The following is a 26020-nucleotide window of genomic DNA, read 5'->3' as shown; positions in this document are numbered from 1 at the left end:
AGGCCAAGTTAGACAACACATAAACTCGAGTTTAAGAAGGAACGGCAGATGCTGGAAAATCGAAGGTAGACAAAAGTGCTGGAGAAACTCAGCAGGTGCAGCAGACAATGCATTTCGTTGTCTCTGTACTGTACACTAACAATGACAATGACAATTAAAATTGAATCTGAATCTGAATCTATGGAGCTAAGGAAATAGGCAACGTTTCGGGCCATTCGCTCCATAGATGCTGCTGCACCCACTGAGTTTCTCCAGCACTTTTGTCTACATAAACTCGTGTAGACTCAAAACGTTGTAGTAACTCAGCGGGACAGGCAGCATATCGTTCCTTCTATCCAGAGATGCTGCCTGTCCCGCTGAGTTACCCCAGCTTCAGTTTAAACCAGCATCTGCCGTTCCTTCCTACACGTAGAGGCGAGTATTCCTTTCAACAGAATCACGTCCCCCGGGTCACAGACACCGAGGTAATCCCGTTAATGATTGAACGACCCTTGCTTGTTGCTTGGGTTCACCTCTTGAAATGACATGAGTTGTCATCCACCTGGGCCAGCGGAGAGAAGGCGCATCCATCCATCCATCCATCCATCCCTTCATTCTCCCCGTGGGCGAGGTAAGGTTAACATATCAGGGGAGGGGAGTAGCGGTCGGGATAAGTGTACGAGCTTCTCTCTCCTGCGGCGCTGGGGGAGTGGGGTGGGGTGGGGAGGGGACGGGAGATCTCTCTGTCTCTCTGTGTGCAGAACGCCGATGGTGAATGCTCCTTGCTGAGTGAATGGGAGGAGAGCTGGAGAGGAGGGAGTTTGTGAGCGCCGGTTAACGTGGCTGTGTGTTCGTGAGTGTGTGTGAAGATATCTGAACGCGAATGTGTCTGTGCTCGAGTCTTTGAGCTATGGGGTTATGTGTCTTTGTCCGTGTATGGGTGTGCGTGTGTGTGTGTGTATATCGGTGTGCGTGCATTCATGAATGAGTTTGCCCGACAGATATTTGTTGTGGATATTTGTTGGTGTATTGTGGGGCTGTTGTGAGTGTGTCTGTGCGTGTAAGTCAAGTTGGCGCAGCGGTAGAGTTGCTGCCTTAGTCGGAGATCCGGATCCCCGTCATTTTTCTCCCTTCTAAAGGTTTGCAGGTTAATTGTCTCGGTAAATGTAAAAAAATAAATGTCCCTAGTGGGGGTGTAGGATAGTGCTAATGTAGGCCTGCTCCCGTGCTGTATCTCTAAACTAAGTCAATGATCCCGTGAGTGCGTGTGCAAGTCAGGCAGGGTTTATTGTGTGTATGTGTGCACAAGTTCGATGGGTGTAAATCAGGTGGGGTTATCGTGAGTGTGTGTGTGCAAGTTAAATAGGGTTATACTGAGTGTGTGTAAGTCATACAGGGCCGCTGTGAGTGTGCGTGCAAGTCAGGTGTGGTATGTGTGTGAGTGTGTCTGTGTGTGTGTGCAAGTCAGGTGTGTCCCTGTGAGTGAGTGTGTCTGTGTGTGTGTGCGCAAGTCAGGTGTGTCCCTGTGAGTGAGGGTGTTTGTGTGGGCTCGGCAGGTGGGGTTATGGTGAGCGAGTGTGTATGTGCGTGCAAGTCAGACAGGATTGCTGTGAATGAGTGAGTGTGCATGTGCAATTCAGGTGGTGTGAGTGTGTAAGGCAGGTGTGCTGCTGTTAATCAGTAAGTGTGTGTGTGCAAGTCAGTTTGGTTATCATGAGCGAGTGTGTATTTGTGTGCTATGTATGCAGGATCACTGAGCGAGTGTGCAAGGCAGGCGGGTTTATCATGAATATGTGTGTAAGGCATTTGGGGTTACCATGAGTGAGTGTGTATGTGTGTGCAAGTCAGGTGCATCTCTGTAAGTGAGGGTGTTTGTGTGTGCAAGGCAGGCAGGGTTGTCGTGAGTGAGTGCGTGTGTGTGCGTGTGTGTGTCATTGCATTTATCTTTGCTCCCTTTTTGATGAAGATATTGGAACCCGACCATGAAGCTGCTGAGTGACCTTGGTGCTGTTTAACCTATGTAGGAGATGGCAATGCATCAACAACCCTAACATGCCTGTATTCTGTCTCTGAAGCAGTCTGCTGGGGTCTGGGATCACCCAGGGAAGGGAAGATAGACGCTAAAAGCTGGAGTAACTCAGCACATAACTCTCTGGAGACAGGAATAGGTGATGTTTTGGGTTCTCTACCCCCGAAACATCACCTATTCCTTGTCTCCAGAGATGCTGCCTGGCCCGCTGAGTAACTCCAGCTTTTTGTGTTTATCTTCAGTTTAAACCAGCATCTGTAGTTCCTTTCTACACACCTAGGGAAGGTAAGCATGACCCAGAAGAAGGTGGGCATTAGAATGATGGGTTGGATGAGGGAGATATTGGAAGAGGATGTGGGTGAGAGTATGTGTCTGAGCATGTGTGGTCTGGGTGTAGTTAGTGTGTGAATGGACATGCGTGTGTCCGTGTTCATTGATGTGTATGCTCTGTCTCTGTGCAGCGCAGCCTGGTCTCCGTTCGTTTTGGACCTTCTTGCCATCGCACCAAGATCTAGCTCCGCCAATTCCATGTGCAATCTGGTGAGCATTGTCCGCCTCGTCTCGGAACAATTTGTGCAGAAGCAGTTTCCAGAACCAGGGGCCACAGTCTTAGAATAAAGGGGAGGTCATTTAAGACTGAGGTGAGAAAAAACCTTTTTCACCCAGAGAGTTGTGAATTTATGGAATTCCCTGCCACAGAGGGCAGTGGAGGCCAAGTCACTGGATGGATTTAAGAGAGAGTTAGATAGAGCTCTAGGGGCAAGTGGAGTCAAGGGATATGGGGAGAAGGCAGGCATGGGTTATTGATAGGGGACGATCAGCCATGAATGGCGGTGCTGGCTCAAAGGGCCGAATGGCCTTCTCCTGCACCTATTTTCTATGTTTCTATGTTTTCCATTCTCAAGGCCCAACACCTCAAGACCACAAAAAAATAAGAACAAGACTAACCAGCACAACTCTCAAGCCTGTCCTGCAAACATAGAAACATAAAAAATAGGTGCAGGAGTAGGCCTTTTGGCCCTTTGAGCCAGCACCGCCATTCAATATGATCATGGCTGATCATCCCCAATCAGTACCCCGTTCCTGCCTTTTTCCCAGATCCCTTGATTCCTTTAACCCTAAGAGCTTAATCTAACTCTCTCTTGAAAACAACCTGGCCATGGCTGATCTAAGCTGCTGACTCCACCTCGATGCCAGTTCCCAACATAACCCTCAATTCCTTGATCTTTCAAATATTTATCTATCGCCACCTTAAATATATCTGAGAAGATTTCAAGAATGGAGGTGAGGAGGAATCTCTTTAGCCAGACTGTGATAAACCTATGGAGTTCATTGCCTCAGACGCTGGTGGAGGCCAAGTCTTTTTCAAAGGGTATTTTTTCAAAGCAGAGATGGATACATTCTTGAATAGTAATGCCCCTGTCCCACTTAGGAAACCTGAACGGAAACCTCTGGAGACTTTGTGCCACACCCAAGGTTTCCGTACGGTTCCCGGAGGTTGCAGGTGGTTGCCGGAGGTTGCAGGTAGTGGAAGCAGGTAGGGAGACTGACCAAAACCTCTGGGAACCTTCGGGAACCGCAGTGGGACAGGGGCACTATTTAGGGTGTTAAAAGTTACGGGGAGAAGGCAGGAGAATGGGGTTGAGAGAGAAAGTTCAGCCATGGTTGAATGGCAGAGTAGACTCGATGGGCTGAATGGCCTAATTCTACTCCTGTGTCTTATGGTCTCCCTTGAAAATCAAGTGGCTGCTACACTAGAAGTCACCATCAATCGAGAAACACAGGCTTCTGTGCGAACATCACACATTTCAGCTGTACACCACGATAAAGAAAGCTTTTGGTGTGCTGGTCTTTATAAATCAGAGCATTGAGTATAGAAGTTGGGATGTAATGTTAAAATTGTACAAGGCATTGGTGAGGCCAATTCTGGAGTGTGGTGTACAATTTTGGTCGCCTAATTATAGGAAGGATGTCAACAAAATAGAGAGAGTACAGAGGAGATTTACTAGAATGTTGCCTGGGTTTCAGCAACTAAGTTACAGAGAAAGGTTGAACAAGTTAGGGCTTTATTCTTTGGAGCGCAGAAGGTTAAGGGGGGACTTGATAGAGGTTTTTAAAATGATGAGAGGGATAGACAGAGTTGACGTGGAAAAGCTTTTCCCACTGAGAGTAGGGAAGATTCAAACAAGGGGACATGACTTGAGAATTAAGGGACTGAAGTTTAGGGGTAACATGAGGGGGAACCTCTTTACTCAGAGAGTGGTGGCTGTGTGGAATGAGCTTCCAGTGAAGGTGGTGGAGGCAGGTTCGTTTTTATCATTTAAAAATAAATTGGATAGTTATATGGAAGGGAAGGGAATGGAAGGTTATGGTCTGAGCGCAGGTATATGGGACTAGGGGAGAATATGTGTTCAGCACGGACTAGAAGGGTCGAGATGGCCTGTTTCCGTGCTGTAATTGTTATATGGTTATTATAAGGTATAGTAATTAAAATCAGGGTGAAGATGGTGGAAGTTATGTCGGGTATGCTAATCTAAACAGGGTGTTTTGAGTTGTAATTTGAATTGATCGATAGTGTCCAGGTGACGGATGGGAGGTGGGAGAGTGTTCCAGAGACGTGGGGCAGAGCAGCTGGTTTATATGGTTATATCATCTAATTTGCTGCCTATTTCTGCCACTCGGCAGCCCTCTAAAACCATCACCTTGTCACATCTCCCAGTCGTCATCCTGTAATTTGAAATATGAGATCAAGAAAAAATATTTTAACCAACTGCAAGTGTAAAATCCAACGACGGATCTGGGACTGAATCTATGATGAAAATGGGACACTGGATACAACCACTCCGTATTCTGCAACAACCAAAAGTTCAGACATTCGAGAGAAGGTCAAATGTTCATGGAAGATAGACACAAAATGCTGGAGTAACTCAGCGGGACAGGCAGCATCTCTGGAGAGAAGGAATGTGTGACGTTTCGGGTCGAGACCCTTCTTCAGACTGAGAGTCGGGGGAGAGGTCGACTAGACACATAGAAGTATAAGGTGTGAAAACACCAGATCAAAGCAGACAATGGTCAAGGAATGGTTCTTTGTCAGCTGAGGGGAAGGTGACCACAAGGCACACAAACAGTAAAATTAATCTGGAAGACAGTGTAACTAGTTGGAGAACTAAGGTTGGGGCGGGACGGGGAGAGAGAGGGAAAGCAAGGCTTGCTTGAAGTTGGAGAAATCATGCCACTAGGTTGGAAGTTTCCCAATCGAAATACGAGGCGCTGTTACTCCAATATGCGTTTGGCCTCACTCTGGCAGTGGAGGAGGCCCAGGACAAGAAGGTCAGTGTGGGAATGGGAGGGGGAGGAGGAGGTAAAGTGTTTTGCAACCGGGAAATCACGTTGGCCCAGGCAGACTGAGTGGGGGTGTTCAGCGAAACGATGACGTTAATGACTAACAAGAATATCTCTTGTGTTTGTGGTGATTGACCTCTGTGGCAATACTGTGAAACCTTCTGGGTAAAGGTTGCATGGTGATTATTTGTTAAATAGATGTGATTGTGTCAATTTTTTCTTAAGTAGATATTACAGGGCGAGGTTGTTCAGAATTGAATTATTTTCTCCGGAACGCCGGAGGTTGAGGGGGAGACCTGATAGAGGCATATGCAATTATGAGAGGCCTAGATAGGGTAGACAGTCAGAACCTTCTTTCCCATGTGGGAGATATCAAATACTAGGAGGGCAGAGCTTTGAGGAGAGAGGGACAAAGTTTAAGGAAGATGTGCGGGGCAACTTTTTTATTTACACAGAGTTTGTTGAGGGTCGTGAAGGCATCGCTGGGGAGGAGTGGTTGTGGCAGATACAACAGTGGTATCTCATTTCAGTTGATGGCTCACCCATACCCACCTCGTCCCATGTCAAAAGTCTCGGCGTCATTCTGGACAGTACACTTTCCTTTGGCCCCCACATCAGCAATATCACACGCTCTGCATACTTTCATCTCCGCAACATCTCCAGACTCTGCCCCTCCCTCTCCAAAGACAATACAAAAGTCCTCATCCACGCTCTGGGCACATCCCGCATCGATTGCTGCAATGCCCTCCTCACTTGCACCTCCAATAAACGTCTTCATCGCCTCCAATGCATTCAGAACTCTGCAGCCCGGATCATCACCCGCACCAGATCATCGGACCACATCACACCCATCCTCACTCAGCTCCACTGGCTCCCTGTGCACCACCGGATTAACTACAAGATTTTACAATCTTGACCTTCAAAGCCCTACACCACCTTGCTCCCCAATACCTCTCTGACCTGCTGCTACCATACACTCCTTCTCGGTCACTTCGTTCCTCCTCAGCTGCAATTTTAACTGTCCCCACATTTAGACTCAGCACCATGGGTGTCAGAGCCTTCAGCTGCTCTGCCCCACGCCTCTGGAACACTCTCCCACCTCCCATCCGTCACCTGGACACTATCGATCAATTCAAATCACAACTCAAAACACATCTGTTTAGATTAGCATATCCACCATGTTCACCCTGATTTTAATGACAACCATATAATAACCATATAACAATTACAGCACGGAAACAGGCCATCTCGACCCTTCTAGTCCGTGCCGCACACATAATCTCCCCATGTCCCATATACCTGCGCTCAGACCATAACCCTCTATTCCCTTCCCGTCCATATAACTATCCAATTTATTTTTAAATGATAAAAACGAACCTGCCTCCACCACCTTCACTGGAAGCTCATTCCACACAGCCACCACTCTCTGAGTAAAGAAGTTTCCCCTCATGTTACCCCTAAACTTCAGTCCCTTAATTCTCAAGTCATGTCCCCTTGTTTGAATCTTCCCTACTCTCAGTGGGAAAAGCTTTTCCACGTCAACTCTGTAACTTTTTTTTTGTTTTTTGTTTTTAATCAACGATTTTAATATTGATAAATGTATTGTGATTTTATGTCCTGTAAGGTGTCCTTGGGTGTCCAGAAAGGCGCCAGCAAATAAAATGCATTATTATTATTATTATTATTATAAGAGATTTTTGGATAAGCATATGCACATGCTGGGAATCGAGGGATAAGGATTATATATTGGTAAATAAGAGATGATCTTGGTATCATATCAAGCACAGGCATTGGGGGCTGAAGAGCCTGTTCTTGCACGGCACTTTTTAGTTTAGTTTCGAGATGCAGTGCGGAAACAGGCCCTTCGGCACACAGAGTCCACATCGACCAGCGATCCCCGCGCACTAACTCTATACTACACACACCTGGGACAAATTACAATTATACCAAGCCAATTAACCTACAAACCTGTACGTCTTTGGAGTGTGGAGATCCCGGAGAAAACCCACGCAGATCACAGGGAGAACGTACAAACTCCGTACAGACAGCACCAGTGGTTAGGATCTCTGGCGCTGTACGGCAGTAACTCTACCGCTGCGCCACCGTGCCTGCCGATGTACTATATTCTATGAAAACTCTATCTTGCCCCCAAATATCAGGAGATATCTGCCGACATTTTGATCTCTAGGGCGTGGGAAATTGTATTTATTAATTGCAAGATGTGGATGTTCCAGGCACAATCCAGACATTTATGGTCTAGTATCTCCTTAGGAAAGTGTGTTCCTGTGACTTTGGTATTCCCGCCCTTGTGAAGGGGGCAATTGTGAGTCATTACTTTCAGCGCAGTCTCAATTAAAAGTAATGCTGCACAATCAGCAAAGAATTTCCACAACATCAAAAGAAGGGCCAAGGTTCAAGGTTCAAGACCAAACATAGATCATTTCGAGTGAAGTCAATACTTCCAGTTTCACAATGTTTCATGGGGAATGTTTCACTTCCCATTGTTGTTCAGGTTTCTTCAAGGTCTTGCACAATGACAAACGCCGATACAGGTTGACAAGCGAGTGGGAGAAGTCGATGAGAAAGAAGGACACGCAGATGGGGGGGGGGGGGGGGGGGATGAAATCAGACGGTTGGAACCTCACTCGGAGCAGGAAGAGCCGCAGAGACCAGTTGGACTGAATCTAACGCTATGAACTCCATGTAATTCCCAATGAGGCCGCAATGTTCACATCTCCCTGTTCTATGGCACGATATCCACTCACTCTTTCAATGCTTTTTTTATTTTTTATTTTTTATTTTTTTTATTTAGAAACATAGAAATTAGGTGCAGGAGTAGGCCATTCGGCCCTTCGAGCCTGCACCGCCATTCAATATGATCATGGCTGATCATCCAACTCAGTATCCCGTACCTGCCTTCTCTCCATACCCCCTGATCCCCTTTAGCCACAAGGGCCACATCTAACTCCCTCTTAAATATAGCCAATGAACTGGCCTCAACTACCCTCTGTGGCAGTGAACTCCACAGATTCACCACTCTCTGTGTGAAAAAAGTTCTTCTCATCTCGGTTTTAAAGGATTTCCCCCTTATCCTTAAGTTGTGACCCCTTGTCCTGGACTTCCCCAACAATCTTCCTGCATCTAGCCTGTCCAACCCCTTAAGAATGTTTTGTAAGTTTCTATAAGATCCCCTCTCAATCTCCTAAATTCTAGAGAGTATAAACCAAGTCTATCCAGTCTTTCTTCATAAGACAGTCCCGACATCCCAGGAATCAGTCTGGTGAACCTTCTCTGCACTCCCTCTATGGCAATAATGTCCTTCCTCAGATTTGGAGACCAAAACTGTACGCAATACTCCAGGTGTGGTCTCACCAAGACCCTGTACAACTGCAGTAGAACCTCCCTGCTCCTATACTCAAATCCTTTTGCAATGAAAGCTAACATACCATTCGCTTTCTTTACTGCCTGCTGCACCTGCATGCCTACCTTCAATGACTGGTGTACCATGACACCCAGGTCTTGCGATTTATTAGAAGTCGTGTACATTACAGTGCTATAAGCCAAAAATAACATAATTCATTTCCTGCACCACTTCATATTTTAAACTTTAAAAAGAAGAAAAGTAAAGAGAGTTAGATAGGATAGTACGTGCGTGAAAGAGTGGCCCTTAGAAACATAAAACTCGGAACAGAGTTAAGAAGAAAGCCAATGAAAAAGAAAGAGAGAAAACCAGAACAGAAGATATATAAAAGTAAAAAAAGATAAAAGGGATATACCTACTTGGTATTTTTACTCACCCCTCACCAGGTCCTGAAACCATTTATTTTCAAAGTTATGTTGCACCCTATACTTGTAATAAGTCGATAAATGGAGACCAAATCTTTTGGAAATGGTCTGGTTTGCCTTCACTATTTCAATGCTGAAAGTTCCCATTGTGGGTTACATTTCCCGCAACGCCCACAGATTTCCAGTGTGGGTTCACTGACCACTGCTTCCCCACAGGTGAGCCCACCAGAAAAGATCACCGCAGCACAATTCAGTGAAGCAACCTAGATATAGTTTCCATATATACCAGCCCATCGAGTCCATGCGTACACTAATTCTATTGTACACACTAGGGGCCATTTACAGAAGCCAAATGACCTACATAGAAACATAGAAACATAGAAATTAGGTGCAAGAGTAGGCATTCGGCCCTTCGAGCCTGCACCGCCATTCAATATGATCATGGCTGATCATCCAACTCAGTATCCCGTACCTGCCTTCTCTCCATAACCTCTGATCCCCTTAGCCACAAGGGCCACATCTAACTCCCTCTTAAACATAGCCAATGAACTGGCCTCGACTACCCTCTGTGGCAGAGAGTTCCAGAGAGACACCACTCTCTGTGTGAAAAATGTTCTTCTCATCCTTTAGAAACCTTTAGAAAACCGGAAGACCTGGAGGAAACCCACACAGTCACAGGGAGAACATGCAAACTACATACAGGCAGCACTTGTAATCAGCATTGACAATAGACAATAGGTGCAGGAGTAGGCCTTTCGTCCCATCGAGCCAGCACCGCCATTCAATATGCTCATGGCTGATCATCCCCAATCAGTACCCCGTTCCTGCCTGCTTCCCATATCCCCTGACTCCGCTATTTTTAAGAGCCCTATCCAGCTCTCTCTTGAAAGCATCCAGATAACCTGCCTCCACTGCCCCTCTGAGGCAGAGAATTCCTCACTCACCACTCTCTGTGAGAAAAAGTGTTTCCTCGTCTCCGTTCTAAATGGCTTACTCCTTATTCTTAAACTGTGACCCCTGGTTCTGGAACCCGGGTCTTTGGCACTTTAAGCAGCAGCTCGACCGCTGTGCCACACTAACTCACTGGAAAAAAATAGGCTGAAATTGTAATTTGGGAATAATGCTGATGTATCAGTGACGGAGAAACTAAAAAGCTACAAGTCTGACATAAAACAGCAAGATAGATTCTTGATACACAAAAATGCTGGAGAAACTCAGCGGGTGCAGCAGCATCTATGGAGCGAAGGAAATAAGCAACGTTTCGGGCCGAAACCCTTCTTCAGCCATTTCTTCTTCAGACATAGATTCTTGATTAGTACAGGCATCAGACATTATGGGAAGAAAGCAGGAGAATGGGATTAGGAGGGAGAGATAGACCAGCCATGATTGAATGACAGATAGACTTGATGGGCCAAATGGCCTAATTCTATTCCTATTCCTTATGACCTAATTTAAGAGTTATAGAAATACCATTATAGTTACATTTGAAATATTTTTCTTTGTATTAGGGATGCTTTTCTCAAGCCAACGAATGAAACCAAGCCATTAGAATATTTTAAGATCATTTCCAAAGTCGATCATTTCCACCATTTCACTATTTGAATATTTTAAGAAATATTAAGAAAAAAGCAGAACAAAGATGAGAGAAAAGGAAAAGTATGGGAAATGTCAAAGCAAAGAGTGTGAACATTCAGGTCTGAGACCAAGAAAAACATTGATTAAAGCATTTACATTTTTTGTAAAGATTTTTGCTGAAAGGAGCAAAGATAATAAAGATTCTAAACTGTATGAAACTTGGAACATGGCAGGACAGGAACCTGCCCTTTGGCCCACGATGTCTGTGCCAAACATGATGCCAAGTTCATTTGCCCCTCGCAGTTAGTTTTAGTGTAGCAATGTTACAAAATTTTGAGATTTAAAAAATCAAGTCTGCAATTTATCCCATCAGATAAAGCATAACAATAAGTTTAATTTGACACCTAATTCACTTTCATATCTCAAGTAATAAAAAGGTTATGGCCATTTTCATACTCGGAAATTAGCATCTTGTTCCCTATTGATTTTCTATGGACATAACAAAAAAGCTGTGATCGTGGACAGTCAAAAGCCCATAACCTTCTTAAAAATGAAGAGAACTGAATGAAATTTTCAGTTATCATAGATTGAAGCATTCTGAAACAAATATAAAATAATCTTACTTGGATGACCTGAAATTAAAGCATATAATTAGTTAGTTACCCAATTGTAGCTAATTTCAAACTTCAATTACTAGATGTAAACATCTATCCATTTCTTAATAAATGATTAACATTTTTAAATAGCCCAAGTGTCCAAATAATATTCACAAATAATTCACAATAAAACATGATTTTTAAATCTCATTTACATCAATTTATAGGCCAAATGGAAGGAATTTAGTGTTCATTTGCTGTAAATTAAAGTCAATTTAAATCGGCTTTCTAGTGGGTTCCTGTGAACGCGCTGGTTTAGAACGTTCACATTGCGCTGGATTTGTGCCCTCAAGTGCCCAGAAAAATACTGCGGGATATAAAGAGCCCAAAATGAACTACTCGCTATAGAAAACTTTATATTACAGGGTTATACACAAGCCCCATTTAATGTAAAAATAAGGTACATACCTTTAATGGTTTGCTTTATAAAACCCTGGGGCTGCGAGAGGTTGCGAAGTGAGAGAGTGATTTTTAAACTACTATAAATATTATACAAGGCCATAAAAACTAATAATACCTTTTGCGACGGGGTCTTTCAGCGATTTTCCGTTAATGATTTACTAGGCTGAACATTTTTGATTGGAACAGCCTAGTAAAAATCACGTTTTAAACCCGCCCCCTCTAAACAGCGCCAAAATCGCGTACAAGGGGTGGGGCAGATGCTCAGCCACGATTCAGGTAGGTTTTGTAACATACCTATTTAGTGTGGCACAAAGATCAAGCCAATGCATGTTCTGTCACATGGCAAACTTTATTTTTCAGATCATGGCATCTGTCAAAATTGAATGTGTTGTGAAAGAGAAATATTCGGTTTCGGAAAGCCCTGTTTGGGAAGAGAAAGAAGGCACGCTTCTCTACGCCGATGTCAGTGAACAGAATGTGTACAGGTGGAATCCTGATACTAACCAAGTGAAAAAGGTCCATCTTGGTAAGACAACTATATGTCAGTCTACTTCTGAATTGAAGAGTTGCCAGCCATCACACTGCCTGTGCTACCTAACCTAAGAAAGGACCTTATCTTGACCCCCATTCTGTGTGGACACACCAAAGGCCATACTTTTCATCGAGTCATAGAGTGATACATCATGGAAACAGGACCTTCGGCCCAACTTGCCCACAGCGGCCAACATGTCCTAGCTGCACTAGTCCCACCCGCCTGCGTTTGGCCCATATCCCTCCAAACCTGTCCTATCCATGTACCTGTCTAACTGTCTCTTAAACGTTGGGATAGTCCCTGCCCCAATTACCTCCCGTGGCAGCTTGTTCCATACACCCGCCACCTTCAGTGTGTAAATGTTTTTTACCTCCAGCATTTTTGTTTATCTCAGATCCTATTAAATATTTTCCCCTCCATCTTAAACCTATGTCCTCTGGTCCTTGATTCACCTACTCTGGGCAAGAGACTGTGCATCTACCCGATCCTTTCCTCTCATGATTTTATACACCTCTATTAGATCATCCCTCATCCTCCTGTGCTCCAGGGAATAGAGTCCCAGCCTACTCAACCTCTCCCTATAGCTCAGACCCTCTAGTCCTGGCAACATCCTCGGAAATCATCTCTGTACCCTTTCCAGCTTGACAACACCTGTCCTATAACATGGTGCTCAGAATGGAACACAATACTCTAATTGCGGCCTCACCATCGTCTTGTGCAACTGCAACATGATCTCCCAACTTCTACAGTCACCCCAAATGACCATACTTTTCACATATATTACTCCTCCTTGTTTATCTAACCACTGCGGGCTTGTGATGAGATTGGTGTTGCTTTCCCTCCCACTGGACTTGAGTGAAAACTGTAGCCTGTGAACCTCAAACCTTGTTTGCCTGAAACCTGTTTGTTCCTTGTTCACGGTGGATTACTCCAGATGCACCTGTTGGTTCGGTGGTCCCTCGAAGTTCCGGGGGCTATGTCCTTGCCCTTGGAAAAAGGTTTGCCTTTTTGGACTGGGAAGATGAGGTGGTTACTGACATCTCCAAGATCGACTGCGAAAAATCCAACATCAGATTCAATGATGGCAAGGTGGACCCAGCTGGGCGGTTCTTTGCAGGTTTGAGTTTCAGAAATGTCACGGCAACTCCGACTTACTCTGCTATGCTCAGCTGATCAGCTCCTGTAACTTTCATCCATGCCTCCGTTACCTCTGGACTAGATTATTCCAATTCTCTCATAAGTGGGTTCTCACCTGTGACCGTCTTAAAATTTAGTTTAGTTTAGAGATACAACATGGAAACAGGTTCTTTAGCCGACCGAGTCCATGCCGACCATCGATCACCCGAATACCAGTTCTATGTTATCCCACTTTCGTACCTGCACACCTGAGACAATTTACATGTAAAATTCTTAAGGGATTGGACAGGCTCAATGCAGGAAAAATGTTCCCATTGTTGGAGGAGTCCGGAACCAGGGGTCACAGTTTAAGAATAAGGGGTAGGCCATTTTGGATTGAGATGAGGAAAACCCTTTTCACCCTGAGAGTTGTGAATCTGTGGAATTCCCTGCCACAGAAGGCAGTGGAGGCCAATTCACTGGATGTTTTCAAGAAATAATTAGATTTAGCTCTTAGGGCTAACAAAATCAAAGGAAATGGGGAAAAAGTAGTGATTTTGGATGATCATATATAATAATGATTCCTGGGATGTCAGGACTGTCTTATGAAGAAAGACTGGATAGACTTGGTTTATACTCTCTAGAATTTAGGAGATTGAGAGGGGATCTTATAGAAACTTACAAAATTCTTAAGGGGTTGGACAGGCTAGATGCAGGAAGATTGTTCCCGATGTTGGTGAAGTCCAGGACAAGGGGTCACAGCTTAAGGATAAGGGGGAAATCCTTTAAAACCGAGATGAGGAGAACTTTTTTCACACAGAGAGTGGTGAATCTCTGGAACTCTCTGCCACAGAGGGTAGTTGAGGCCAGTTCATTGGCTATATTTAAGAGGGAGTTAGATGTGGCCCTTGTGGCCAAGGGGATCAGAGGGTATGGAGAGAAGGCAGGTACGGGATACTGAGTTGGATGATCAGCCATGATCATATTAAATGGCGGTGCAGGCTCGAAGGGCCGAATGGCCTACTCCCGCACCTAATTTCTATGTTTCTATGTTTCTATAATAATCTTATTTATATAGCACATTTTTAGTCAACTTGCATTGACCCCAAAGTGCTTCACATAATTACATTACATTTACACACAGGCAAAGGTGGGTGAAGTGTCTTGCCCCAAGGACACAACGACAGTATGCACTCCAAGCGGGATTCGAACTGGCTACCTTCCGGTCGCCAGCCGAACACTTAGCCCATTGCGCCATCTGCCGTCCCATGTTGAATAGTGGCGTTTGAATCTGCCGTCTCATGTTGAATAGTGGTGCTGGCTCGAAGGATCCGAATGGCCCACTCCTGCACCTATTTGCTATTTTTCTATGTTTACAGAAGCCAATTAATCTGCAAACCGGCACATCTTTGGAATGTGGGAGGAAGCGTTAGCACCCGGGGCCAACCCACGCCTTCACAGGGCGAGCGTGCAAACTCCGTACAGACAGAACATAATCAGAATTGAAGGTACACAAAAAAGCTGGAGAAACTCAGCGGGTGCAGCAGCATCTATGGAGCGAAGGAAATAGGCAACGTTTCGTCCCGAAACGTTGCCTATTTCCTTCGCTCCATAGATGCTGCTGCACCCGCTGAGTTTCTCCAGCTTTTTTGTGTACCTTCGATTTTCCAGCATCTGCAGTTCCTTCTTAAATAATCGGAATTGAATGCGGGTTTCTGGTGCTGTAAGGCAGCAACTCTTACCGTTGCGCCTCTGTGCTGACATTAGGTTGTTGAAACTATTTTAACACAACCTTCTTATTTCAGGCACAATGGCAACGGAGGTTCTCCCGGGACAATTTGAAAGGCACCAGGGATCACTTTATTCCCTATGGACAGATCATTCTGTGGTGAAACACTTTGACCAGGTGGATGTTTCCAATGGTTTAGCATGGTCGTTGGATTATAGCATCTTCTATTATATAGACAGCTTATCGTTTACCGTTGATGCATTTGACTACAACCTGCAGTCAGGAGAGATCTGTAAGTATCGCAAGTTTATTCATTCCCGTGCTTAATCAATTTAATTTGTTTAGGATGCATCAGAGTCACAAATGTTGGCTGCCATTAGTTGCCCTGAGATCAGGGTGGAGCTGGGATTCCCCTGCTTTAGAATTAGGCTATGAACTGGTGTGACAAGTGCAAAAATCGATCTTAATTTTTTTTTAAATTCCATCTTGCAGACGGATAGCAAACGTATAGAACAGGAGGTGAGCAGCCATAGATAGATTTTCACCATGCTTAGTGGCTTTGAAGAGTTCCAGAAAGCATTGGGCGATGGCTTGAAGGCAACCAATTTATCACCAAGAGGATCCAGAAAAACTGAGAAAGACACAAAGTGTTGGAGTAACTCAACGGGTCCGGCGGTAGCTCTTGGACGGGGTCCCACCCGAAATTCAATAGACAATAGGTGCAGGAGTAGGCCATTCGGCCCTTCGAGCCAGCACCGCCATTCAATGTGATCATGGCTGATCATCCCCAATCAGTATCCCGTTCTTGCCTTCTCCCCATATCCCCTGACTCCGCTATTTTTAAGAGCCCCATCTAGCTCTCTCTGGAAATGTCACATCCATGATCTCCAGAGATGCTGCCTGACGCACTATTCCTCCAACACTCTGTGTCTCTTTTTGTAACCCAGCGTCTGCAGTTCCTTGTGTCCACACAAAAAACTGAGGATGGTTGGGAGAAAAATAAGCATTTTCCAGTGGATAGACGCAAAATGCTGGAGTAATGCAGATGCATTTAGTAGTGCATCCAATCTGCATAGAGAGTTGTGAATCTGTGGAATTCTCTGCCTCAGAGAGCGGTGGAGGCTGGTTCTCTGGATGCTTTCAAGAGAGAGTTGGATAGTGCTCTTAGGGATAGCGGAGTTAAGGGATATGGAGAGAAGGCAAGAACGGGATACTGATTGTGGATCATCAGCCATGATCACATTGAATGGCGGTGCTGGCTCGAAGGGCCGAATGGCCTACTCCTGCACCTAATTTCTATGTTTCTATGTTTCTATGATCACGTTGAATGGCGGTGCTGGCTCGAAGGGCCGAATGGCCTACTCCTGTATCTATTGTCTATTGTAACTCAGCGGGCCAGGCAGCATCTCTGGAGAGAAGGAATGGGTGATGTTTCAGGTCGAGACCCTTCTTCAGACTGAAAGTCAGGGGTGAGGGAAACGAGAGATATGGAAGGGTTAGGTGTGAAAATGAGAGATCAAAGGGGATGAAGCCCAAGGAAAATGGAGAATAGATCATTGTTAGCAAGGGGAAGGTGACATAGAGGCATACAAAATAAAATTGAATAAGCAGGACACTCAAACTAGTCGGATTTGATCTCTCGTTATCACACCCTATTTCTCTCGTTTTCCTCTCCCCCGATTCTCAGACCGAAACATAGAAACATAGAAAATAGGTGCAGGAGTAGGCCATTCAGTCCTTCGATTAGCCATGATCATATTCAATATGACATGGCTGATCATCCAAAATCAGTACCCCATTCCTGATTTTTTCCCCCATATCCCTTGATTCCTTTAGCCCTAAGAGTAAAATCTAATTCTTTCTTGAAAATGGTAGAGTCTCAACCCGAAATGTCACCCATTCATTCCATCCAGAGATGCTGCCTGTCCCGCTGTGTTACTCCAGCATTTTGTGTCTATCCTTGGTGTAATCTGCAGTTCCTTCCTACACAAAGTGGATGAATTAAGTTTTGTCTGAAGTCGGAGGTTCCAGGAGTTCACCAGGATTACATCTGGAGCCCAATCAGCTTCAAGAGCTTCAATGATCACCCCTCCACCATGAGATCAGGGCGGGTTGGTTTGTCGATAATTTCATTCCTTCATCATCAGCAAATCAATTGGTAATGAAATAGCACGAACGTTCCTGCGACAGAGCTTGCACAGAATCTAAGCTCGCTCTTCCAAGTGGCAGGTGATGTAATCATTTGTAAAGTATCGGTGTATTTTGAACAGCAAATCGAAGGGTCGTCTACCGGCTCGAACAAGATGAGTCTATACCGGATGGGCAGTGCATCGACAGTGAGGGGAAGCTCTGGGTTGCCTGTTACAACGGTGGCAGAGTCCTTCGTATTGACCCGGAGACAGGTGAGGAAGTCATGATTGAGTATAGAAGCTGGGATGTAATGTTAAAATTGTAAAAGGCATTGGTGAGACCAAATCTGGAGTATGGTGTACAATTTTGGTCGCCCAATTATAGGAAGGATGTCAACAAAATAGAGAGAGTACAGAGGAGATTTACTAGAATGTTGCCTGGGTTTCAACAACTAAGTTAGAGAGATAGGTTGAATAAGTTAGGTCTTTATTCTCTGGAGCGCAGAAGGTTAAGGGGGGACCTGATAGAGGTCTTTAAAATGATGAGAGGGATAGACAGAGTTGATGTGGACAAGCTTTTCCCTTTGAGAATAGGGAAGATTCAAACAAGAGGACATGACTTCAGAATTAAGGGACAGAGGTTTAGGGGTAATATGAGGGGGAACCTCTTTACTCGGATAGTGGTACCGGTGTGGAATGAGCTTCCAGTGGAAGTGGTGGAGGCAGGTTCATTGGTATCATTTAAAAATAAATTGGATAGGCATATGGATGAGAAGGGAATGGAGGGTTATGGTATGAGTGCAGGCAGGTGGGACTAAGGGGAAAAAAAAATTTGTTCGGCACGGACTTGTAGGGCCGAGATGGCCTGTTTCCGTGCTGTAATTGTTATATATGATGGTGTATTTGCATTTAGTTCATCCTGAACAAGTGCCTGGGAGGGATTACAGCGTGGGTTCACCAGGTTAATTCCCGGAATGGCGGGACTGTCATATGTTGATAGAGTGGAGCGGCTGGGTCTGTATACTCTGGAATTTGGAAGGATGAGGGGATATCTTATTGAAGCATATGGGATTATTAAGGGATCGGACACGCTAGAGTCAGGAAACATGTTCCCGACGTTGGGGAGTCCAGAACCGGGGGCCACAGTTTAAGAATAAGGGGGGGGGGCATTTAGAACAGAGATGAGGAAGGGCTTTTATACCCAGTGAGTTGTGAATCTGTGGAATTCATTGTCTCAGGAGGCCAATTCTCTGGAATCCTCTGGATGCTTTCAAGAGAGAGTTGGATAGAGCTCTTAAAGATAGCATAGTCAGGTGATAAGGTGAGAAGGCAGGAACGGGGTACTGAATGTGGATGATCAGCCATGATCACAGTGAGTTGCGGTGCTGGCTCGATGGGTCAAATGGCCTACTCCTGCACCTATTGGCTATTGTCTATTGATGGGAGAAAGAATCAGGGGCAAGTAAGCTCAAACTAGAAATTTGGATTTTGAGCATCTTCTGATTTGCGCACCAACTGATGTTACATAGAAACTGTACCGCCTTCGAGCCTGCACCGCCATTCAATATGATCATGACTGATCATCCAACTCAGTATCCTGGACCTGCCTTCTCTCCATACCCCCTGATCCCTTTAGCCACAAGGGCCACATCTAACTCCCTCTTAAATATAGCCAATGAACTGGCCTCAACTACCTTCTGTGGCAGAGAATTCCACAGATTCACCACTCTCTGTGTGAAAAATGTTTTTCACATCTCTGTCCTAAAAGATTTCCCCCTTATCCTTAAACTGTGACCCCTTGTTCTGGACTTCCCCAACATCGGGAACAATCTTCCTGCATCTAGCCTGTCCAACCCCTTAAGAATTTTGTACGTTTCTATAAGATCCCCCCTCAATCTTCTAAATTCTAGCGAGTACAAGCCGAGTCTATCCAGTCTTTCTTCGTATGAAAGTCCTGACATCCCAGGAATCAGTCTGGTGAACCTTCTCTGTACTCCCTCTACGGCAAGAATGTCTTTCCTCAGATTAGGAGACCAAAACTGTACGCAATACTCCAGGTGTGGTCCAGATGTTGACAGATTAGTTCAGAGTCTAGTTTCGGGATACAGCATGGAAACTGGCCCTTCGGCCCACCGAGTCCATGCCGACCATCGATCACCCATTCACACACGTTCTATGTTATTCCACTTCCGTATCCACTGCCTGCACATTAGGTACAATTTACAGAAGCTAATTAACCTACAAACCTTTTCCTAATCTCCAGAGATGCTGCCTGACCTGAAGAGTTATTCCAGCATTTTGAGTCTGCTTCCCTTGTTCCTTCAGTTCTTCCTGCCACTGCTCAGCCCATTCAATCCCGTTATTACTCCCACAACCTGGCTCATCCCGATACTCTGCCTCTCCAGTCAACTCCAGACATTCGCCAGTCAGTCATGATTCACAGGATGGGTTTTCAACAGAGATTGCTAAGTACCTAACGCACTGGAAGAACCTGTCCAATTTATCCTTCATTTGAATCTAGTTCCTTTTACCAGGTATATCCAACACTGCTAATATAATATAGATGATTAATTAAACCTAACTTCCTTGTTGCGGGCATCAGTTCTCTCTTGATCAATTTCGTGCTCCCGATGTGGCCTTCTCTATGTTGGTGACACCAAACACCAACCTGCCGACTGATTTGCAGATCACCTACACTCTTATCAGCAATAGCCACTCTATCAGCAAGTTCCCAATTGCATGTCATTTCAATTCCCCTTCCCATTCCCACAATGACCTGTTCATCCTCGACTGCGGCACAGTGGCGCAGCGATAGTGTTGCCGCCTTACGGCGCCAGGGACCCGGTTCGAACCTGACGAAGGGTGCTGTTGGTGCAGAGTTTGTACCTTCTCCCTGTGACCACGTGGGTTTCCTCCGGGTACTCCGGTTTCCTCCCACATTCTAAAACCCCTGTCCCACGGTACGAGTTCATTCCAAGAGTTCTCCCGAGTTTGCCCTGATTCGAACTCGGAGATTTACGGTAATGGCCGCTCGTCGGTACTCGGGGCTCTCGTGGACATTTTCCAACACGTTGAAAAATCTTCACGAGTCTTCCCGTGCTTACCTGCCGTTAGCGAGTCTTCCCGAGTACCTGCCGTTAGCGTTACGAGCCGCTAAGAGACGTCCCCGAGCTCCGACGTACCCGCTACATTAATTCTCCGTGCTTACCATGAGTTTGATTTTTTTTAAACTCGGGAGAGCTCTTGGAATGAACTCGTACCGTGGGACAGGGCTATGAAGATGCTAAACAGGTTTGTAGGTCAATTGGGTTCTGGAAATTATCCCTAGTGTGTAAGGTAGAACCAGTCACTGGGTCATTGCTGGTCGGTGTGGACTCAGTGGGCTAAAGAGCCTCTGCCCACGATGTATCTCTAAACTAAACTCTCCGTTGCCATTGCTTTCCCCTTCTCTTCACCACTGATATTTGTATCGCTAACTTACACTGCAAGATATTATTTTCCTTTCACCGTTGATCATTTCTCCCTTACATTGTCGAGGTTTATTTTTCACTGCTCCCGCCAGCCTTTCATTTTGTTCGGACCACATCATGAATCAATTTCGAAGTTTCGTCCACTGCATAACTCGTACCTGTAACCGAGGAAGGTGTTTATTTCAGGAAAAAGACTCCAGACAGTGAAGCTGCCTGTCAGTAAAACAACTTCTTGCTGTTTCGGAGGAAAGGATTACTCTGACCTTTATGTGACGTCGGCCAGCAAACGGATGGATCAAGAGTCGCTGCAGAGGGAGCCACTGGCGGGTGGGATTTTTAAGGTGCGTTGAATTGTCTTTCTGTCTGCCGTTAGCAATGGGGGTGTGTTTTAATGAGGTGTCTCTCCACGTTCTCCCTCCTTCTACAAATCTCTAACGTATCCTGGGATAATTGCAGAGGGTGCCTGTTACATATGTAGTCGAGAGAGAGACATGTCATGCAAGGAAATGGGAACAATGAAATTCTTACTTACAGCAGCAATAACTGGTTTGTAACCACAAACCTGGGCTGGGCAGAACATTCAATAGTCCATTTGGCTGCACAAATGGCACAGTCAATAGCTCAAGAACACAAGGGGATAGGGGCAGGACTAAGCTGCATGCCCCCCTGAATCCTGCATCATCTTTCAGTGTGATCATGGCTGATCAACTCCTCCCCTGTGCCAGTTCCCCAGGGCCCTCAATTCAATTGATTGATGAATTGATACTTCATTATCACATGTGACATGCCGCAGTGACATTCTTTGTTTTGCTCACTATACACAAAGTATGCAAAGAGTCGCCACGTATAAGGTGCCAACTAAGTTCCAGAGTGGGCCCCAATAGTCCCTCTTTGTTCTCTTTGTGCCCCCCCCCCCCACCCCCCTCTCCCCGACGCCAGGTACCTCCTTGTTTTCTCTGCGGAGTGTCCGCGATCTTTCAAAAAATGTATCTTTAAATCATCTGACCATCTAACCTCCAAGAGTTTAAAAAAAAACCCTTTCCTTTCAGATCCCCTTTAAAACGTCTTCATCTTAAACCTATGCCCTCTTGTTACCACTGGAAAAACATCTCTATCAGGTGAAGAGACCGGTGGGTGCCCGGTACGCGCTGGCAGGGGTGGTATTAGGATCAGCCATGATCATATTGAATGGCGGTGCAGGCTCGAAGGGCCGAATGACCTACTCCTGCACCTATTTGCTATGTTTGTATGTATTGGCAACACATATGAAAGGGGCATTTAAGAGGTTTTCAGATGGGCACATGGATGGAAAGGGAATGGTGGGAAACGGATCGTGTGTGGGCAGAGGAGAGAAGTTGAACTTGGCATCATATTCTGCACGGACAATGTGGGTCCAACGCAATATTCCAGTGCTCTACTCATCTAGGTTTAGTTTTTTTTAGTTTAGTTTAGAGATACAGTGCAGAAATAGGCCCTTCAGCCCACCGAGTCCACATCAACCAGCGATCCCTGCACTATCCTACACACACTAGGCCCAATTTACAATTATACCAAGCCAATTAACATACAAACCTTCGGAGTCTGGGAGGAAACCGGAGCACGGGGGGGGGGGGGGGTGACCCATGCATGTCACGAGGAGAACGCACAAACTCCGTGCAGACCGGGCCCATGGTCAGGTTTGAACGCAAGTCTCCGGCACTGTATGGCAGTAATGCCCCTGTCCCACTTGAACGGAAACCTCTGGAGACTTTGCGCCCCACCCAAGGTTTCCGTGCGGTTCCCGGAGGTTGCAGGTGGTTGCCGGAGGTTGCGGGTAGTGGAAGCAGGTAGGGAGACTGACAAAAACCTCCGGGAACCGCACGGAAACCTTGGGTGGGGCACAAAGTCTCCAGAGGTTTCTGTTCAGGTTTCCTAAGTGGGACAGGGGCATAACTGTACCGCTGTTCCACCGTGCCGCCCCATGTTTAGAAGATTGAGGGGGGGATCTTATAGAAACTTACAAAATTCTTAAGGGGTTGGACAGTCTAGATGCAGGAAGATTGTTCCCGATGTTGGGGAAGTCCAGAACAAGGGGTCATAGTTTAAGGATAAGGGGGAAATCTTTTAGGACCGAGCTGAGGAAAACCTTTTTCACACAGAGAGTGGAGAATCTCTGGAATTCTCTGCCGCAGAAGGTAGTTGAGGCCACAGTTCATTGGCTATATTTAAGAGGGAGTTAGATGTGGCCCTTGTGGCTAAAGGGATCAGGGGGTATGGAGAGAAGGCAGGTACAGGATACTGAGTTGGATGATCAGCCATGATCATATTGAATGGCGGTGCAGGATCGAAGGGCCGAATGGCCTACTCCTGCACCTGTTTTCTATGTTTCTATGTTCTATTTCCACCATTGTGATGTGAGATCAATCTAACTAAAGTCTGCGTGGATTTCGAAGATTTACGAGCAGCAGGTTAACTGTTTACTGGCAGATATTTTGTGGATGTAAACAAGAAGTTACAAAGTGAATGAGCAGCATTTTATTTTCGTCTCCTAGGTTGCAGGACTGGGTGTGAAGGGTCTGCCGCCACATTCATTCATGGGATAGAATCTTTTCTAACCACTTCGCTGCCAATGGAGAAGAGACACAATAACGTCGCTGTATGAATAAACAGAACAACAATCAGACCCACTGCCTGGAGACACATCTAACCATTTTCTCTGCAATGTGTGCAAATGTAAACTGTAACAGTCGTGCCGATTCACTGTGTGAAAATGCTCCTAACAAAGTTATTTCTGCCTAAGGAGAGTCCATGTGAGCTTTCATTCATAGAAACATAGAAAATAGGCGCAGGAGTAGGCCATTCGGCCCTTCGAGCCTGCACCGCCATTCAATATGATCATGGCTGATCATCCAACTCAGTATCCCGTACCTGCCTTCTCTCCATACCCCCGATCCCTTTAGCCACAAGGGCCACATCTGACACCCTCTTAAATATAGCCAATGAACTGGCCTCAACTACCTTCTGTGGCAGAGAATTCCACAGATTCATCACTCTCTGTGTGAAAAATGTTTTCCTCATCTCGGTCCTAAAAAATTTCCCCCTTATCCTTAAACTGTGACCCCTTGTTCTGGACTTCCCCAACATCGGGAACAATCTTCCTGCATCTAGCCTGTCCAACCCCTTAAGAATTTTGTAAGTTTCTATAAGATCCCCCCTCAATCTTCTAAATTCTAGTGCGTACAAGCCGAGTCTATCCAGTCTTTCTTCATATGAAAGTCCTGACATCCCAGGAATCAGTCTGGTGAACCTTCTCTGTACTCCCTCTATGGCAAGAATGTCCTTCCTCAGATTAGGAGACCAAAACTGTACGCAATACTCCAGGTGTGGTCTCACCAAGACCCTGTACAACTACTAATTCTTGATTAGTAAGGGTGTCTGGGGATAAGGGGAGAAGGCAGGAGAATGTGGTTGTGAGGGGGAAATATAGATCGGCCATAATTGTACAGACTTGATGGGCCAAATGCCCTAATTCTGCTCTTAGAATATATGTACGTACAATTATTTTCTCTCATGTCTGAAATGTCACATCTCGAAGATATGAGATTCGTCCTATCAGGCAAATCATACCAATTCTTAAAGATTTGGTCTCCCTTTATCGACTTATTACAAGCATATGGAGCAACACAACCTTAGAAATTTCAGAGCCGGGTGAGGGGTGTGTAAAGATATGAAGCAGGTATATCATTTTTAATTTTTCTTATTTTTCTCTTCTCTATTCTTTAAAAAAGAAAAAAAAAAATATATATATTTTTTTTTCTCTCAAGCCTCTTCCAAAGGCAGATACTGTTCCTGAGAGTGTAGAGTCATACATCAAGACCTGGGGCAGGGCCTTACATCGCCCGGCGTGGCTTTGAGTGGCCGTGGACTTGCTAGCGCCTGCCGGGGCCTTTGACCTCGACTTCGGGAGAGGAATGGAGAGCAGGGGAGAGACCAGACTTTGCCTTCCATCACAGTGAGGAGGAGACTCACTGTGATGGATGTTTGTGTGAATTATGTTGGTGTGTGTCTTGGTTCTTTTCTTGTATGGCTGCAGAAACCAAATTTTGTTTGAACCTCATGTGAGGTCCAAACTACCTCCTTTGGCAGGTAGACACAAAATGCTGGAGTAACTCAGCGGGACAGGCAGCATCTCTGGAGAGAAGGAATGGGTGACGTTTCGGGTCGAGACCCTTCTTCAGTTCTTTCCTGCCCATTACCTCCTTCGGCAGCTTGTTCCATATACTCACCACCCTCTGAGTCATCTTAGGAGGGATGTGAATGCGGTAACATATAGATTTGATATGTTAAAATATCTAACATTTTATATGTTTAGTTACATAGAAACATAGAAATTAGGTGCAGGAGTAGGCCATTAGGCCCTTTGAGCCTGCACCGCCATTCAATATGATCATGGCTGATCATCCAACTCAGTATCCCGTACCTGCCTTCTCTCCATACCCTCTGATCCCCTTAGCCACAAGGGCCCACATCTAACTCCCTCTTAAATATAGCCAATGAACGGGCCTCGACTACCCTCTGCGGCAGAGAGTTCCAGAGATTCACCACTCTCTGTGTGAAAAATGTTCTTCTCATCTCGGTTTTAAAGGATTTCCCCCTTATCCTTAAGCTGTGACCCTTTGTCCTGGACTTCCCCAACATCGGGAACAATCTTCCTGCATCTAGCCTGTCCAACCCCTTAAGAATGTTGTAAGTTTCTATAAGATCCCCTCTCAATCTCCTAAATTCTAGAGAGTATAAACCAAATCTATCCAGTCTTTCTTCATAAGAAAGTCCTGACATCCCAGGAATCAGTCTGGTGAACCTTCTCTGTACTCCCTCTATGGCAATAATGTCCTTCCTCAGATTTGGAGACCAAAACTGTACGCAATACTCCAGGTGTGGTCTCACCAAGACCCTGTACAACTGCAGTAGAACCTCCCTGCTCCTATACTCAAATCCTTTTGCTATGAACCTATACTCAAATCCTTTTGCTATGAAGCTAGTTGGATGTTATACTTTTCCAAGCCAGCAGGGGTAACAGTGTTTTGGAGGGCCGGTGTCCCTGTTTTGACCTTTTGCAGTTGCTATCTTGGTTGATCTGTGCAAGAGCTGTGTTAAGCAGAAATGTTCACTCTGCCGGCTTGAAGAAAAAAAGTTAAACCTCCCAAAAGATGAAACTCAACATTCGCTGCTTTTGTACCTTAAGATATAGCTTTCCCACCCGGAGACTCTTTGCTTGGGTGTGTTACTCCTAACG

At 45.4% G+C, this 26020-nt stretch overlaps 1 protein-coding gene across 6 annotated transcripts; it reads left to right on the top strand.

Annotated features, from left to right (window-relative positions):
- The first annotated feature begins 469 nt into the window (after positions 1–469).
- LOC129697829 (regucalcin-like) lies at positions 470–25247 on the top strand. 6 transcript variants are annotated; one of them, XM_055636476.1, is made up of 8 exons: positions 470–610; positions 2470–2548; positions 12130–12295; positions 13236–13418; positions 15223–15438; positions 17417–17548; positions 20932–21086; positions 23277–25246. In XM_055636476.1, the coding sequence occupies exons 2-8, from the start codon at positions 2537–2539 to the stop codon at positions 23325–23327; spliced, it is 915 nt and encodes a 304-aa protein (XP_055492451.1). In that variant the 5' UTR covers positions 470–610; positions 2470–2536; the 3' UTR covers positions 23328–25246. The 6 variants fall into 6 exon arrangements, with proteins under 6 accessions (XP_055492451.1, XP_055492455.1, XP_055492452.1 ...); XM_055636477.1 differs by lacking the exon at positions 470–610 and adding an exon at positions 734–802; XM_055636479.1 differs by lacking the exon at positions 470–610 and adding an exon at positions 920–1118 and having other exon boundaries at positions 23277–25247.
- Positions 25248–26020: the final 773 nt, after the last annotated feature.

The sequence above is a fragment of the Leucoraja erinacea genome, chromosome 6 (genome assembly GCF_028641065.1).
Source record: "Leucoraja erinacea ecotype New England chromosome 6, Leri_hhj_1, whole genome shotgun sequence".
Classification (NCBI taxonomy): Eukaryota; Metazoa; Chordata; class Chondrichthyes; order Rajiformes; family Rajidae; genus Leucoraja; species Leucoraja erinaceus.
Note: the sequence above shows the minus strand (reverse complement) of the source record. Positions and strands in the feature narration are given on the sequence as shown.